The sequence below is a fragment of the Lepisma saccharinum genome, chromosome 20 (assembly GCF_977018435.1).
Source record: "Lepisma saccharinum chromosome 20, izLepSacc3.1, whole genome shotgun sequence".
Lineage (NCBI taxonomy): Eukaryota > Metazoa > Arthropoda > Insecta > Zygentoma > Lepismatidae > Lepisma > Lepisma saccharinum.
This window is the reverse complement of record NC_139248.1, coordinates 50,014,862-50,031,704: the sequence shown is the minus strand read 5'-3', so window position 1 is coordinate 50,031,704 and position 16,843 is coordinate 50,014,862. Positions and strand designations below refer to the sequence as shown.

At 38.6% G+C, this 16,843-nt stretch overlaps 1 protein-coding gene across 2 annotated transcripts in view; it reads right to left on the bottom strand.

Annotated features, from left to right (window-relative positions):
- The window catches only part of cutlet (chromosome transmission fidelity protein 18 homolog), a 408,876-nt gene that overhangs the window by 382,918 nt on the left and 9,115 nt on the right, over positions 1 to 16,843 (bottom strand). For both annotated transcript variants that reach the window (XM_083141467.1, XM_083141468.1), the window contains exons 3-4: positions 9,555 to 9,821; positions 4,918 to 5,050 (exon numbers count right to left, since the gene is read on the bottom strand). In XM_083141467.1, coding sequence (XP_082997593.1) covers positions 4,918 to 5,050; positions 9,555 to 9,821 — 400 coding nt within the window. The remainder of the gene's footprint in view (positions 1 to 4,917; positions 5,051 to 9,554; positions 9,822 to 16,843) is intronic.

The window sequence follows — 16,843 nt, the reverse complement described above, 5'->3', positions numbered from 1 at the left end:
AACGGGTTCACGGGGGGAACGAAGTAGTGAGTCCCTTTGTTTTTACTCGGGGTCCGCACCCGTCCAGTGTGACGTCAACCACAGCCAGTTACGTGAAATTCTAGTCTTCAAGCTTTATTGCAGATCCAAAACCAATTAACTGTCCGAACGGGTGTGTTCTTGAAGAAAGAAAATTTCCTCAGTACACACAAAGCTAAAGCAACATTTTTTCCGCAAGAAATTCTGAGGATGGCTGGTGCGTAGGTTTCGTCTTGAGTAAATTGTTCCCTAAGGAAAAATCTCACGCCTCTCCAAATTCCGGTCTTCAACAGGTTCACAAGAACGAGTCGCAAAATGAACGGATCCAAGAACCTAGATCCGTGAGTGAATAACTATAGAATTGAAATGCGAAGGAACCATAATTTTGTACGTAACAGACTAGAAGTCATAATGACGAGGAACAAGTTTCTGACCTGAATCTTTTGGGGGGACTGAAATCACAAGAACCGAATTCGGAAGTGGAAATGAACCATTCGTTCATTTTGCAACTGGTTCTCCTGCAACTCCAAAATGCGCATAAATTCCAGAAAATATGCAAAATTCCCTGACTATTCCCTGACTTTTCCCTGACCAACCAAATTCCCTGACTTTTCCCTGTTTTCCAGGTTTTCCAGTCGCGTAGCAACCCTGAATTTCTACATTCGTGATAATTTAAATCTCAATAAACATTAAAATTAATACAGTAGAACCCTAATTTTACATTCCTGGATTTTCCAGCTTCTTACATTATGCATTCAATCTTTGTGGTCCTGCTATAGCAAAATGTTATAAAAATTTCCTCGATTTTACATTTTCCCACATTTTAAGTTTATTCAGCGGAGTCTCCTGAAAAACGTAAAATCAAGGTTTCATTGGATTTAAGTCTTTAACAACTAGACAGATTTTATATTCTACACCAGGACTACCCAAACCACAGTCTACATCCAACTCACGAAGGTATCTTATGGGGCCTGTCTTAGTACTTGTTAATTCTCTCATTTTATTTTTATCTTTAGTGCAAGCAAAATTAAATATGGTTTGTGATCAATTGTTCAGCGTGCCTCACTACGGTGGCCATTATTTTACAAATTTTGAATTTCTTTCCCATCAATTAATGCCACTTGTCAGAAAAATGAACCATGCAAAATTTCAATTCAATCCAACAAAGGCATATCACAAAGCACTTGCAGCTTTTAGATTTTTAGACTTCTTTCAAAGGTGTAATAGCCCATGCATTGAAGGGGAAAAAGCATTAGGCCTAAAAAATATATCTGCTTACCACCATTAGCCACGGTGGTCTAGTTGGTACGGCATCTGACTGCCACGCAGAGACCTGGGTTCGATTCCCACGGTGGGTGATGTAAGGCAGCTGATGTAAGGCAGCGGTGGCTCAAAGGGAAGAGCTGACATGCCATGGCACTACCCTCAGAAGATACGCATGGCTCTTCCAGGGTACTGTTACCCTCGCGAGGTGACTGTCCGAGCCATCCAAGAGCTGGCCCAAGTTGACACACATGTGCAAAGGGTTGAAGAAGTCTCAGCTGGAAACAGGGTGGCAGGGAGAGGGGCACAGTGAACTTCATAAGACACCAGCCAAGCACATTTTCCTTTGGCATGACGAGGGAACTTTTGCAATGTTGACATAGTTGCCACCTTTAGAGATAGGTCGCTAAATATAACTGATTTGTAAGGCCCATTGGGGAAGTAATTCGTGACAAAGGTACTATCTACTTTTCTGCCTATTTTTGGAAAAATGAACATCTTTCCAAAGTTATATGAACATGTAAGATAGATAGACTTTTGGTTATCAATTTGTTCCTTAAGAAAAGATATATCCCTTCCTCTCACCTTCTCCTTCCCATTGCACACATATTCCAACTGGATGTCAAAAATATACATATATATATATATATATAGGAAACTCGCACCACCACATGATTTTTGACTTTCACATTTTTAATAAACTATGCAGAAAATCTATAATTATACATGTATGAATTTTACTTGGAGATAGAATTCAATTTGTTGCATTGCATTTTGCAATATTTATATACACATTTGATATAGCAGATGCTACTTTCAGCACTAATCATATTTTAATTGTTCGTAACACTTGTTGATGTGCCTTGTTGTGTGACATGGCGTCTGTAATGTTGTGTTTTAGGGAAGGATAGGATAGTGAGTGAAGAAGAATTGGATTAGTGTGTTATTATTTATTTCCATGTTACCAAACAAGGATAAATTAAAACTTAAACATTTTGGCCAGTGGCGCAACCACAAGGAGAGGGGGGGGGGTTGTTTCTTTTCGATTTCTTGATCAGATTGGCACTACCCATCATAGTAGCCGCCGGCCACCACTGATCTAAGGTAGGATTTTTTCCATTCTTGTCCCCTGCATAAAGTGGCTCTGGGGTTCACCCAGCCTCAAATCAATGAGTACCTGGGGGAAGATGGCCGAAGTATGGTGCTGTTCACATCACCTTCAAAATGGCCAAAATCGAGAATGTGGGGGTACCCTCCCTTCCCGTAAATGTGCCTGGCACAGTGAACTTCACCTTACCTTACTATTAGTTATGCAGATTTATGTTAGGAACTAGGAGTCTATGAATCTGAGGTTGGATGAGGTGTTGGGGAGAGGAGAGCATCAGGGGAGGGGTGGGATGGGAACTTTTGGGACCTTGCACTCCAACTAGAGGTCTGACAACTGACCAAGGTTTTAGGAAATTATTCCCGACATTAAGATGCTTTCTAATTTAAAATTGTCAACCTTTTTCAAAACATGTCCTGTGTGTTCCATATTACTTCAACAGGTTTGTTGCACTATCAAATCTAGACCATTTTAAATGCAAAACAACAGAAATTATAAGAAATGCTGTAAATGTGCACTGACCACTCAGGCTACATTTAACACATTCCTCGTCTGTTATTAAAGTGGACAATGTGTCTTGTTAATAATTCTGAAGAGAACTGCATGCTTGCTGTTTGTGTAGTGTTTGTTGGTACATGAGGTCTCCATGATAAGCTGCACATCATTTGCACACCAGATTTTGTTCATGCTAGATCAGAATCACACTGTATTTGTATTTTATTTATATTGCTTCACTTGGCTTATCCCTCTAGGTCTAGGGTAATCACACCACTTAAGATGCATGGTAAATTTGGAAGAAATGAAACAACAGAAACACACAAATACAGAGATCACAAAACTGTCGGTTTCAAGCTACTGGTAGCTAGCTTGCGGACATATTTTTAGTGGCTTGTGAATTGTTGACAGCAACATAAGGTAAAAAAAAAGTTTTGGTACTACAGTAATTAGCAAAACTGAAAAAAGAAGGGCTTTTGTATGCCAGTCATGTCCATGTGCACATGTCAACTATTGGTATCTCAATAACTGCAAGAACTGTAAGGATAAATTTCAGTAAACTGATAGACGTACCAAATGGTAGCTTAAGGCAGCATATATTAACTTGATCAATCTCTCTGCCCATGCGAGAGAACAAACAGCCTAAAACGATTTCTTGGTATCTCAGAACCTGATACGTAAATGTGCAGTTGTTGCCCATACATTTGGGCATTCCATCAGATATATTTCACAGCAATTAAATGTGTGCCAATGCACTGCTAGCAATGTCATTGCCAAGTGGAAACGTTATGGAAGCACTAAACTCAATCATTGCTCAGGTAGGCCCAAGACACAAACTGATCGGGACCAGCAAACTTGAAGTGTGTTGTATGAACCAGTTGTCAGACAGCGATAAACGTTTGCAGATGATTTCTGTAGCAGCTCAGGTACAGAGGCCAAGGATAGAATTTGGTGTCCATGATTGTGCTACTGCTAATTTGCCATTGATAACATGCACCAATGCCCGACATCATTTAGAGTGGTGCAAACAACACCATCATTGGACTATGGGGCAATGCAAAAAGGTCTTATGGAGTAATGAGTCATGGCTCATGAATTGGCAATCGGATGGGCATGTGTGAACCTCATGGATGCCTGGCAAAGGGCATTTGCTGGAGTGTGTTGTGTAGACAGTGAAATTTGGTAGCTCAGGGTAATGATCTGGGGCAGTTTTTCCTGCTTTGGATTTGGGCTCTTAGTTTAAATTGATAGGTCAATAACCTCTGGAGTGTACCAAGACATTTTAGATAATAACATGCTTCCCATGTTGTGGTAACAGATTGAAATAGGCTCTCCTCTGTGTCAACATGATAATGCTCCTGCCCACACAGGAAGGTCAATTTAGTCGTGATTTGAAGAAAATCAGGTGGAAGTGCTTAACTTGTCCACCCAAAGCCCCTACTTGAACCCAACCATACATCTTCGGGATGAGTTGGAGCATCAGTTGCATACCAAACCCACTGGACCAACAAACACACATCAACTATTCACCATTCTACAGGATGAAAGGAAACAAATTCCACCAGCAGTTTACAAGAATTTAGTGGCGAGCCTACCCCAAAGGGTAAACATTACAATAACAACAAATGGAGGTCAAAAATCCTATTAATGACATAGCTGGCACCTTTGAAACCAATAGCAATGGGTGTCCGGTGACTTTGCTGCATAGTGTATATATATGTATGTGTTAAAAATGTTGAGAAGTACCTATTATTCTAAGTAATGAAACATAGGGACATGCATTACAAATATGTTTCAGTGTTTTATCCCTATGAAAACACTGGTTTTAGGTGTTGACTGTGTCTACTGGCTACTACATCAAACTCCATCAAGTAAAGGTAAAAGGTAGTGCTCCCCTGTGCATAGCACCACGCCATGAAGGCGTATAGGGGGTGTGGGGGTAACTACATCAAGTACATTTTCTTATATATATTTTTTTTAAATTTAAACTATGAACATTTCCATAAAATTGTTATTATTAATTGCTCCTCACTCACCTTCCATCAACAGAATAATTTCTCATTGAAGCATAAGGATCTCTTTTAGCTTGCAAATATCGCCTTTGTGCCATGATTTGTTCAACTATATCATCATCAGGATCTTTTGAAAAACATTGTTTCTTACTTTTCTCTAGAGGAAAAAAATAACAATATTAACAAGCAATGCCTAAAAATTTCACACACACTTTTCAAACTTGGTACTACACAAGCATCTATAAAATAAATTAGGAATAGGCCGATATGATATTTTGGCCAATACCGATAAAGTAGATATAAAATTGACCGATACCGATAACCGATCTTCATATCCATAACTTTCTCTTTCACCTAAAGTCAATGAATTTGTTCCCTTCAACCCCCCCCCCCTCTCAGGAATTCCAATGTTACAATTGATCATATATTCACAGGTTTCACATTACACTGGAGGAGATCCCAACAAAATAGTGATCAACGATGGTGCCTTGTAACCAAGGGTACTAGGTTCAGTTCCCAATGGAAGCATCAATTTGATTTGATTTGTTGATTTTTTTTAATTAGTGTCACTTCTCTGGCACTTTTGGCTAATCACGATGATGAGGATGGGTGACGATATGATGAAATTGATGAAGAGGCATTCACAAAGAATGCCCATTTCCAGGCTGGATTCGAATCTGGGACCCAAGGCATTATAGCACACTGTGCTAACCACTACACTACGAAGGTCAGTGCAAGAAAACGTCTGTAGTTCAGATAGCATGCTAAACTGCATGTGCAGTCCCTATTATTCAACTTGTAAATAAACTGGATGTAAAACATTTTTTTTTATAAATGCATATCAGAATGATGAATCAAGGCTGCACATATTCTCAATCTGGGACACAGGTAGAATAATACATTCTGTGCACTTGTGAGACAGGAAACTCTGGAAAATCCACCACAGTCCTATATTCAGAAGGGCTCAAATTTTAATTTGAACTATTTGAATCCAAGAGAGAGATATGTTGTAGTTAAATTCATTAGCACAAAGGGCAATACAATCACTGTAATTAGGCCACTCTGACAAAAGATTTACTTTATCATTATTCCTACAGCAGGAAAAATCAATATTTTAAATAGGATAGGAACTAGAAGATAGGATACCTATCAACAAAGCAAATAAACCCACAATATAATAAAAATAAAATTAAGCCATGTCTTAGGCCTTGTGCCAACACTATTAACTCTTTCCCTGGCAAGAAGACAGTTCTGTCCTGGCAGGACATTTAAGAGGACCGGGCTTTCCAGGCATGCACTTTTCAAATGTACTATGATGTACAAAAATCGGAAATAATTATTGTAGAGAGCTGATGTCTGTTTTATCTTTGGGCTGAATGACAGTTGTCTCAGTGGAAGTGTATTTTATCCATATTCCCTCTCAATAATGGAAGTTATAAAAACAAACACTGTTGTAATGTTGCTACAATTGTGCAAAGCCACATTAAAAATAGTTAAATGCTTCTTGGGGAAAGAAATAAAAAGGTACAATGCTCCTAAAAAGAAGCAGTGTATCAATATTAGCAGGGAAATTCGGTTGTAGTATCATTCCTATGGATACAAATCCACTTGAAATTTGCTGGTAATCACCACAAAATACAACTCTTTGATGGCATGTTTCTGCCGTCCCCCCACATTCTAGAAAAAATGCGAAAATTTCAAAAATCGGGTATCTCACGCTGGGTTCCTACTTATCAAAAATAACTGTCTCGTCTCATACAACAAGCCCCTAACAATCCTCTAAAGTTTCACCCACCTCCCTTCAATAATAAAGAACAGGCAGTGAAAAAAAGATTAAATAAAGAATAAGTAAACCTTATAAGCAATGTTTCGAAAATTTGGTTGTAAAATCTGCCCTATTGACAATTGACAGGTTGAAATGTAAAGGTAATCACCACAAAAGACAACTCTTCCATGGTATGTCACTTGTGTACTCACATTTTGGGTAAAATGCATTTTTTGGAAACAAAAAAAAAGCGAAAATTAAGGAAAATTTATTCTTATTGCAATGCTTTCCTTTTTTTACTGACAGAACCTTACTACTGAAAAGTTGGGGGTTGCAACTTTGGTGAATTGTAGTACATGTTCATACTATGACACAGGATCATCATATTTCAATTAGAAGGCTGCACAGGAGACACCCCCAGGGTGTATACCATTTCATAGAAACAAAATTCCCCAACTTTTCCACCAAGTCATTATTAAAATTCTTGTATTTAAATATGTGTACAAGATGGTCACAATACTTTAGCTACAAATTACACTTACAAATCTACTTAACCAAGTTTTTATAATATTCACTTCACGTCATGTTAAAAGTAATAATGAGAAGAGAAACTGAACAGAAATTGACTGCCTGATATAAGTATCTGGGGTGCACTTTTACAAAATACTTGCCACATATTAGCTAAGGGTTAAGAAAGAATACTTTATACAAAAAATCAGAACAATTATAGCATAAAAAATGCATACTGCATAAAAATATAGGAAAATTTAGTAAAACATATATGTATTAATTCTAATATCTCTACCAAATACAACCAAAAAAATTGAAATATGAAAATGGTAAATTCCAATATCCACTTAATATAGATTTCTATTAGTTCAAAGCATGATCCCTTTTCCAAGAGTATTTATCATAAAATATTTACTGTAGCTACTGGTAATACTCAATACATCAAAATGAAGTATAGTTTGCCTACAACCAATTTAAAATTTCTTGATTGGCCCATTTTTCTATGCTCACAAAATCTATTTTTATTGCACTACTACAAAAATGTTGATTTTCCAGAAAAACAGTAAATTTCCCTGACATTTTCATAAAAAAATAAATTCCCTGACTTCCCAGACTAGCAGACACCCTAACCCAAATTTCCAAAAATTTTCACATGTTTTACCCAAAAAATGCTTTTTCTTTATGGGCTTTTTTTATTCCTAAGTGTGGGGACATAAGTAACATGTCATTAAAGGGTGGTCCATTGTTATGATTATATGTAAATTTCAAGAGACTTACATCCATCCATATGTCCAATGTCAGAGTCAGATTTCAATAACATTGCAGACCCAAAAATAACTGTATTATTTTGTTGAGTATGCCATAAAATCATAAGTATATTAATGAAGAAAAAAATATATTCATTAGTTGTGGAGATATGTTGTGTTAAATTCTGTCACGTGGTGCTAGTCCACAGGAGATTCAAACTGAAAAATGCCTGAAAATACAATCAATTTTGAAACTGTAAGAAAAGTTTAAAATGTATAACTGTTGGCATGATATCAAGATCACACTATTCCAAGCATTCCCTGTAATGTAGTGTTGCAGTGAAGCACCCTATCACAAAAACATGAGAAAAAAAATATTGGGACTGTTTTCCCCTCTTGACCCAATGACTAAAACTTGCTACTCAGGGGGAGCACCCTGAAAAGCACATGTATCAGGACACCATGCCAGGTAATTTATGCAGTAGAATATTGGTTACTAGCAAAACCTTCATAAATATACAAACTTATGAACAATATGCCAGTTCTCACAAAAGTATTATGCAAAACTGATTAACACAATTAACATTTCCAGGTTTCCCACATGAACTCTCAATGTAATCTCTCTCAGTTTTCCAAAATCCTCATTTTTTCCACAGAGTACAATATGTAACTATTTTAAATTTAATTTACTATGGACCCCTTCATTTCAACTCATAGTCAGACCATCCTGACCTTCTATAGATAATAACTAGCAGAGATGGAGCAGGCATTTTGACCAATATAAGCATATAAGTGTATTAGCAATATTATCGATAATGTTACCAGTCAAATATATTTATAAACAGCCTTTAATTCAATGCAATATTCTGCCATTTTGTTATTATTTTTATGAATAAACCCTTACAATTCACTTGTCATGGTTTTGTAAAGTAAATGAGGGTCTCCCTGATAGCATAGTGAACGTCACCACCTTGTAATCAAGGGATCCTGGGTTCAAAACCTGGTGGAGGCACAAGTGGTTCGGATCCAACTTTAAACTGTAGGTCCAGTCCTGATTAGCCTTCCTGCGCATAAAGTGGACTTAAAAACATAACTAAAAAAAATGTAGAGTAAATGTAAATACACAGTTTGTTTTTCAAAGGCAAAAACTCTGTAATCACATACTTGCATACATCAATTAAGGAGGTGAACAAGCTATTAATCCTCTTGAAGAAACATAGCCATTTTATATCATATCAGTATAATTTTGATTATTGGTGTCAGTATCAATACCAATAAAACTAGTTCAAGAAAAAAATGACATCTCTGTGTATATAATTAAGAACCAAGGTTACTGATTTTTATGGAATTTAAGCACTCTTTCAAACTGTATTACAGTGCATAAAATAAAATTTCAAACTTAATAAATAGAACTAATATTCTTTTACACGTTTGGCAAAAAGAAGCTTTTTTTTTTCTTCAAATGAACACATTATCAATTAATCTGCTTGTGTAAAGCAAATTAATGAAGTTGTAATTATTAGTATCAACAGGCAGAGTATATCCTAGTCTTTCAGGCAGACTTTATTGATCAGTTAGAAGATTTCCCTGATTACCTTACAATTTAACCAGAGAGAAAAGTAATAATTCAGTAAAATCACCTTTACTTCGAAATTCCAACTCTTGTGTTCCCTCTTCTATATCTTCAATGTCTCCAAACAAGTATTCAATTTTTCTCTTCCTGCCTTCAGATCCCTCAAGTTGGCTAGTGGAAATCTGAGATAGCGAGACTGCACCATTGTCAACTGAGGATAGCGGCTGCTGGCTCTCAACAACTTCAGGAACAACTGTTGCAACTTTTGGACTACTGAAATCTAAACTTCTCTTTGACCTGGGTGCAACACCAACATCCATTACAGGATAATCCTCTGGGATAAAATAAATAAAATACATAGCATTAGCATGCAATCAAAATTGAATAATTAAAGACTAAAAATTTTCACATTTTGCATTATACTTGAATGAATGGCAAGTATTATAGCACTAGAGTACGGCAATGAGGGCTTTAACTCGCTCGATAGTTCATATGGGTGACACTAGATGACATACAGAATTGATAGGTCTTCCACTTGAGTAAAAAATGCTTGAACAAGCGGAATACGCTCGAACTCTCGAAGCCTATTATTAGCACATGTATTTCCGTCATTTGTCTGTGGTAGTGGGACCTCAAATATGAATCGTAAGTAAAGATGCAGTGAAAATGAAAAATTAAGTGACCATGGTCATCACCTCCATGTTTAAATGCAGTTTTCTGTATCTTACCAATACGCAGTGATGTGTGAAAATGAATTAGATGATTATGGGCTGAAACTACCTATGCTGACAGTTTATGTTTCTACGATCATTGCCACATTAAAATGATCTTTCATTGAATTGATTGAGTTGGTGTTTTAAGTCCACTTTATGCACAGTAAGGCTAATCAGGACTGGACCTACAGTTTAAAAATGGAATCGGAACCACTAAGTGACTCCACCGGGTATCAAAGCGACAATGCTACCACTGTGCCATTGGAGAGGCCCGATCTTCGATTGAATGTTATAACTGAATCTCATTATTTCTCAGAATATTATTATCCTTTTAGGTAAGTGAATAATGATGTGCATGCACTTGTTGCATTGTGAAACGATATTTGTAATTGCTTGGGCAGGTCTGTCAGTATGTGTATCCATTTTACATTTATGTCTGTAGATATTGCATAGAGTGGTTTCCTTCCATTTTTGGGTTTAGGTTGACAGTGCTGCTTATTAGGCTCTGAAATATGAGATGTTACCAATCATTCCACTTGAGTGTGGGAGACTTGAACGAGTTTGAGTGAGGACTCTATAATGGGGACATTCCAGACATAAAATGTAAGGTTCTGGATATGAGATTGGATTAAAATATTCAAGAAATTGAGAAGTACTATGTGGTGTCTGCTAACAAATGAAAGACAAAACCTGATGACCTACCATTAACAAAAATGTATTACGTGTGTGATGCTTTACAAATGTGGCAAAGTATAACTGCAACTACCTGTGAAGCACATAGGCTACAGATGGTAATATTTTTGTTGGTGAAATATGCATTCACAAACATGTATACCATAATGCAATTAAAAAAAAATAATTTTCAGATTAATTTATTTTGCTGTTTACACGGAGTAGGACCACTTTTGTGGAATGTTCCTGAAGTATTATGACATCAATGTACTAAAAAGGCAATCAAATGATGAAAATTCTTGGCTCATATATTCTGTCCCTTCACTAATGAATACAGTAAAGAAACTCCTCGTGTTTGTTTATCTTCTGTATTGATCCACTTATCAGGTGCCAGGAAACTATCTACTAGCAATTGTGCATACTACAGTGTGTTTCAAAAGTTGCACAACCCAAACTTTGAAAATGTATATCATGAAAACCGTAAGAGGTATTTACACCAGGTTTTCTGCACTAAACTAATCATGTATGCTATCACTGGGTTAATAAATTTATGTTAGCATATATCCAAATAAAAGCAATTACATTATTTTAAAAAAGATATTGTTAATTTGCTGAAAACATCTGAGAATTGATTTTCAACAATATATACCAACGTAGAAATTTTCAGCGAAAAATGCAGGTTCGACCAGGACTCGAACACGGGTCTCTGATATACCATGCCATTTCTCTAACCACTGAGCTACCGAGCCAGCCTGGCCTCGCCTGATTTTTCACTGTCTTACCTGCATGGAATCTTCTCTGCCAGTGCTACCACAACGGAATCTGTTGCCTTTGAAACATATTAGACAACGACGTTGTGCGATCCGCGCAAGAGACAAAAGACAAAGACATAAAGACAGACGATGGATTCGGGAGTTGAATGGCTTTGTCTACGCGGCTGGTCCAGGGATACGTGCCTCCAGGTTACGTTGCCGAACAATAGGATAGGTTAACCTAACCTACTCACCCACTTTGGGCTTGATTGAACCTATGAAACTACTCTGCTGTGCAACCTGGACGCACCCATCCCCATGCAGCTCTACGCTGTCCTCCAGTGACCATTAACATGGAGGATGTCCCCAGTAGACCAGCATCCATTCCGAGGAATGATTGCTGGTGTATCATAGGGACTTTCAGCCTAGTTATTCCGGAGCGAGTGGTACGCTTCCCGGACTTACCCGCCCAAATATGAATTGATAAATCAAGATGTTGGAAAGACACATTTAATATTCGGGGTACTAATACATTTTAACTATATACAAGCACTGCACAAACTTATAAGATTGTTTTTACAATTGGAACCAACAAAATGGGTAATAAAAACACTGTACTTACATATTCTGCATTCACCTTACCACACCTGGGCCTTGTTGCACATGTCACTCCAACTATAAATGGGGAGATTTTCTGAGAATTTACACGAAAAATATAGCGGTATCTTAAGACATATGGGTATTGTCTTGCAAATGAACGGTTTCAGGGAGCTATATCACAAAGGATGTGCCGATTAATTATGGATGTCTTTGGATACAAAGCATCATGGCTTCCTGGAGGCTCATTGTCCTCACCATGTGCTTTTGAGAATTTCAGAATTTTCATGGATATAGGTTCCATGCACTTTAAGACACTTCCAGTGCTGTAATTCGTTCATATTATACACTACAGGACTATTCCCAAGCCCTTATTGGATATTTCACACACTGGTGACACCATTGTCCTCTCTCCACTGGCCTACTCTGGCCCAAAACTTGGAGCGATGTTAACTGTACCAACTGTTAGCAAGAAGTGAAATCAAGATGGCTTCCTCACATGTTAAAAGCTATCACAGACTCATTGTCTGGTAGCCACGCCCATGAGGCCATCTGATTGGTCCACAGCACCTTGGGTTACTTGCCTTCATCAAGTACCTTGAGAAGCCCAATAGATGGCAGTCTAGTCAGGGCTAGTTCCACTGACTCTCACCAGATGGCTCTGGTGCTGTGAGACCGATTGTCTTTTGTCCAAAAACATCGATTTTTTGATGTTTTTGTGGTTTGTTTGCACATATAATTGTTACTTGGAGTTATTTTCAGGGAAAGCAAGTTATTTTGTGCTTGCACAAATATTATCCTGGAAATATCTGTATTAATAAAAAATTTGCATGAAAAGTAACATGTGCTCTCTGAATTCTACCTATCAACAAAAGGGATGTATTTTTGATAACCAATGAATTTTGGTCTGGGGCTTATTATTTACTTAATATTTTGATGTTTTATCATACTTTTACTAATTAGGCCTAATTTCTGTTAATCTTAACATATCTGGGAATGTCTATTCCTATTAATTTTACCTGAATTGAATTGGCCTTGTACTTTGGTTGGAGTGGAGTGCTGCCTGTATGTATTGGGGATGTATACCCAACCTTTGGTTGGTTATACATATCCCGGGCCCTCGGGAAAAGAAAAAGGATACGTGAAGCGGATCATTTTTCTTTACCCTTTACTACACTATACCCAAATACATACACAAAATATTTATATACACACTGAATTGTTAAGACCATGCTGGTCCGAAAAGAACATATACATGAAAGAAAATAAATTTGCAATTATTCTTGCCCGTCACTCGGATCTATGTTTGAGATATTGTTCTGTCCGATATATCGAACGATTTCCTAGACGGTATATACGTGGTTAATATAACACACTTAAAAGTTTTCAATAAATGATTTTAGTCATTCATGTTATATCTGCTTATTGCCGCACTGAATACAGTTTTTGTATTCGAACTGCTTAGTAGTTTTTAGGTACGTATCTAATGTCTCTGCCCCTCATTCACTTGAGGGTGCAGTACCTTCAAAAAATGTTCACCATACGCCTTGGTCTGTTGTCCACATTTGATCACCTCACAATTGTTCTTCAATATCTCCTTAGGTGGAGATAGCTGTCGCCTGGCTTTGTGCACTTTGCGTTGCCATCAAATGTTTTTGTTGCTCGCTTAGCGGAACAATGCTTCGACCTGGCTGTCCATTGGGATTGTGTACAATCTGTGGAATGCACTCATTTTGTGAAGTCTGTAGGATTGTCATGGTGGTTCGTTTCTGGATGTCATTGTTCGATTACGAACCCCTGACACACTCCCTGCTTCCCCATATTGTTGGAACGCTGAAAAGATTGTCTCTAGTTCCTGGTATAATATGCTTGGGGGTCTGCTGCTGCCTATGACACCATGCACTTTTGTATGTTTGCTCCGGGGTTTTGTGGTGACACTGAGGGGGAGTTGGAGTGATGTACTCACTGGCCCCACTTCACACGCAGGCTTTGACCTTACCCTTGTTGGTTTTTGGGTTGTTCCTTATAAACAACCCTATATGTTTGGGGGTGCTCGCATATTTCCATTACTGCTAACCCTGGTTTGGTCGAACCCAACCCATCGGTAGTGCAAATACCCAATGATTGCTAAGCAATATTTTGCTTGATTGGTAGTGAGTGATCTAGCATAGATTTGTACTCATAGGGAAATAAACCTCTATATGATGGTTGGACTCACTTTTGTGTCCAACAAAGAAATGGTCTGGGTAGACAACAATGAAATTACCCTTTATACCACAATGAAATTGCCTTGGCATATAATACTGAAGTAATACTTTTGTATACAACAATGAAATAATACTTTTGTATACAACAATGAAATTGACTCTTACACTCAACAATGAAATAGGCTTTTGTATGCAACAATGAAATACTCTGGTATACAACACTGAAATTGACTTTTGCATACAATGATAAAATAATCCCTCACATGATCTTGACAAAAAAATTTCTACCCTATGTACAAATGGGTGAATGTCACAGACCAGACAGAACCTCATCCACAAAACCTCTGACCTTTAACATATATTAATACTAGTGTTCGAAAAATGTGTAGCTTTTTCTCCTCATCTTGTACCTGTTGTACACTCCTATCCGTGCGTCTTACCCTGGATGCGCTAGAGGGATACCAATACCTCTTATGCGACTAATACTATAGCGCAGGAGCCGTACCGTCGCGTACTTCTCTCCTAGGTCCTACTGATATCGGGTTTAGGAAGAAACGTAGAGCTGACGAGCAGACATCTACAGTTTCCATGGGGAAGTATCACAAGGGTACGAGGGTGGAGCCATTTGTGCGCAGTTACTCGTCTTACCAACAGACAAAGCAAGTCGTAGGGAAACGGCTGCACCCCGTCGGGATTGAGGTTGAGTCCTCGTTGAATTCAGAGGCCCCTTGGCTTGAATTAACTTCTTTGAGGTACTCTCGATGCTAACACCGGATGTAGTAGTCTGAGCTTCTCAATGTAATGACTATACACCTTATAGCTACACCTCCACAACTTCATGTTATTGACATGTTGGTTGGGTAGGCTCTTACCGCTAACACAATGAACAAGATTAAATATGTTATCCGTCACCTGATCACTACAAACTAATGGACCGAAGAAGGTGTGGAACAATTTGTGGGTCTGTCCCTCTAGAGCTTTGCTTTGGAGATGGGATTTAAGAAAAACTAAGTCGTACACTTTGATCACAGTTCTGTTTTGCTGTGACTCATTTACCTTACTGTTGGCTTTGTTTCGCCTTTCGGCCGTCCGGGATACAGCCATGAACAATTGCTGATCCCATTCGGTTTGTTCACCTATCGGAATATGAAAGTGTTCCATAACGGAGTTCCTGAGTGAATTGTTTGGCCCTAACTGGGGACCATTGTCTACTATGATTCTTTGGGGAAGTGAAAAATGTACAAAACATATATCAATGAGTTTCCTCACTATTAAATTCCATGCTTACTAACCGAGTAGGAATTGTTACACCCTGGCCACCATCACCCCCAGCGAGAATAGCACAGGCTAGTTTCCCGAGGGTTGCTCATAGGGCAGAATGGCATTCATCTCACTCTGTTGAGATTCCATTTGTTTACCCTTGGGTGTGTGACCTGGTTTGGTGAACCATTTTACCTCATCGAGTGCATTGAGTATGGCATCCATACCTCGTGGGCTGAAGTGAACCAGGTCGGGTCTCATGTTTTGACCGTAACCCATGGTTTCTTCGAACAGCGACATGTTCATTTCTTGGCCCTTGTGCACAAATTTCGATGAGGAATCCAGAACCCTTACATTGCTATTATCATCAAGGGATAATATTTTTGCAATTAGTGAGTCATACATGGCCCAGAACCTGTGTCGATTCTCATTGGCTAACCTGGGAACTGGTGGAGGAGTCAGAACAATGACCTTCTGAGCACCTTTCCTCTTTAGGGTGTAAATGATATCCTGGAGGTTCCGGAACACCTGGTTGGTGTCCTTCCCTCGGAGCATATCATTTGTGGATATCATTAATAACACATTTTTATGAACACACTTTTCCCTTCTCAAAGCACTGAGCAACTGCGCTGAGGATTGTCCAGATATGCAAAGTCCGATGTGGTAATTACCATCACTGTCTCTTTGGACAGGATACCCGAATTTTCTTTGCGCAAGACGTGACAACATTGAATCACCCACTGCCTGATATTGATTTATCAGTGGAGTGTGCTTGCATGAATCTGAACATTGTGGGACAGGTTTAGGTTTGGCATCGCCCTTCCCCACGTCAGGACGTTGCCTACCTAGTTTCCCTGGTTGTGCACATTTGGATGCACCTCAGCGAGATGCTCGGAAGACCCGTGTGAGCTGGCGGAACTCTTACGCCGGGACGTTCCACCCTTTCTCCGGTCTACCTTTCTGTTTGGGTACTCCTTAGGCCGGGAGCCCCTCGCAGATTTGCACATGTGAGCGTCCTCCTTTTTGGATGAACCGCTCGCTTCACCCTGACCACGACTCACATAGGTCCGGTTAATGCGAGTCGTAGTTTTCCCGTAATTGGGATGTACTGGCCTTGCAACTTCCCTCTCAGGATATTGTGGCACTTGCACACTC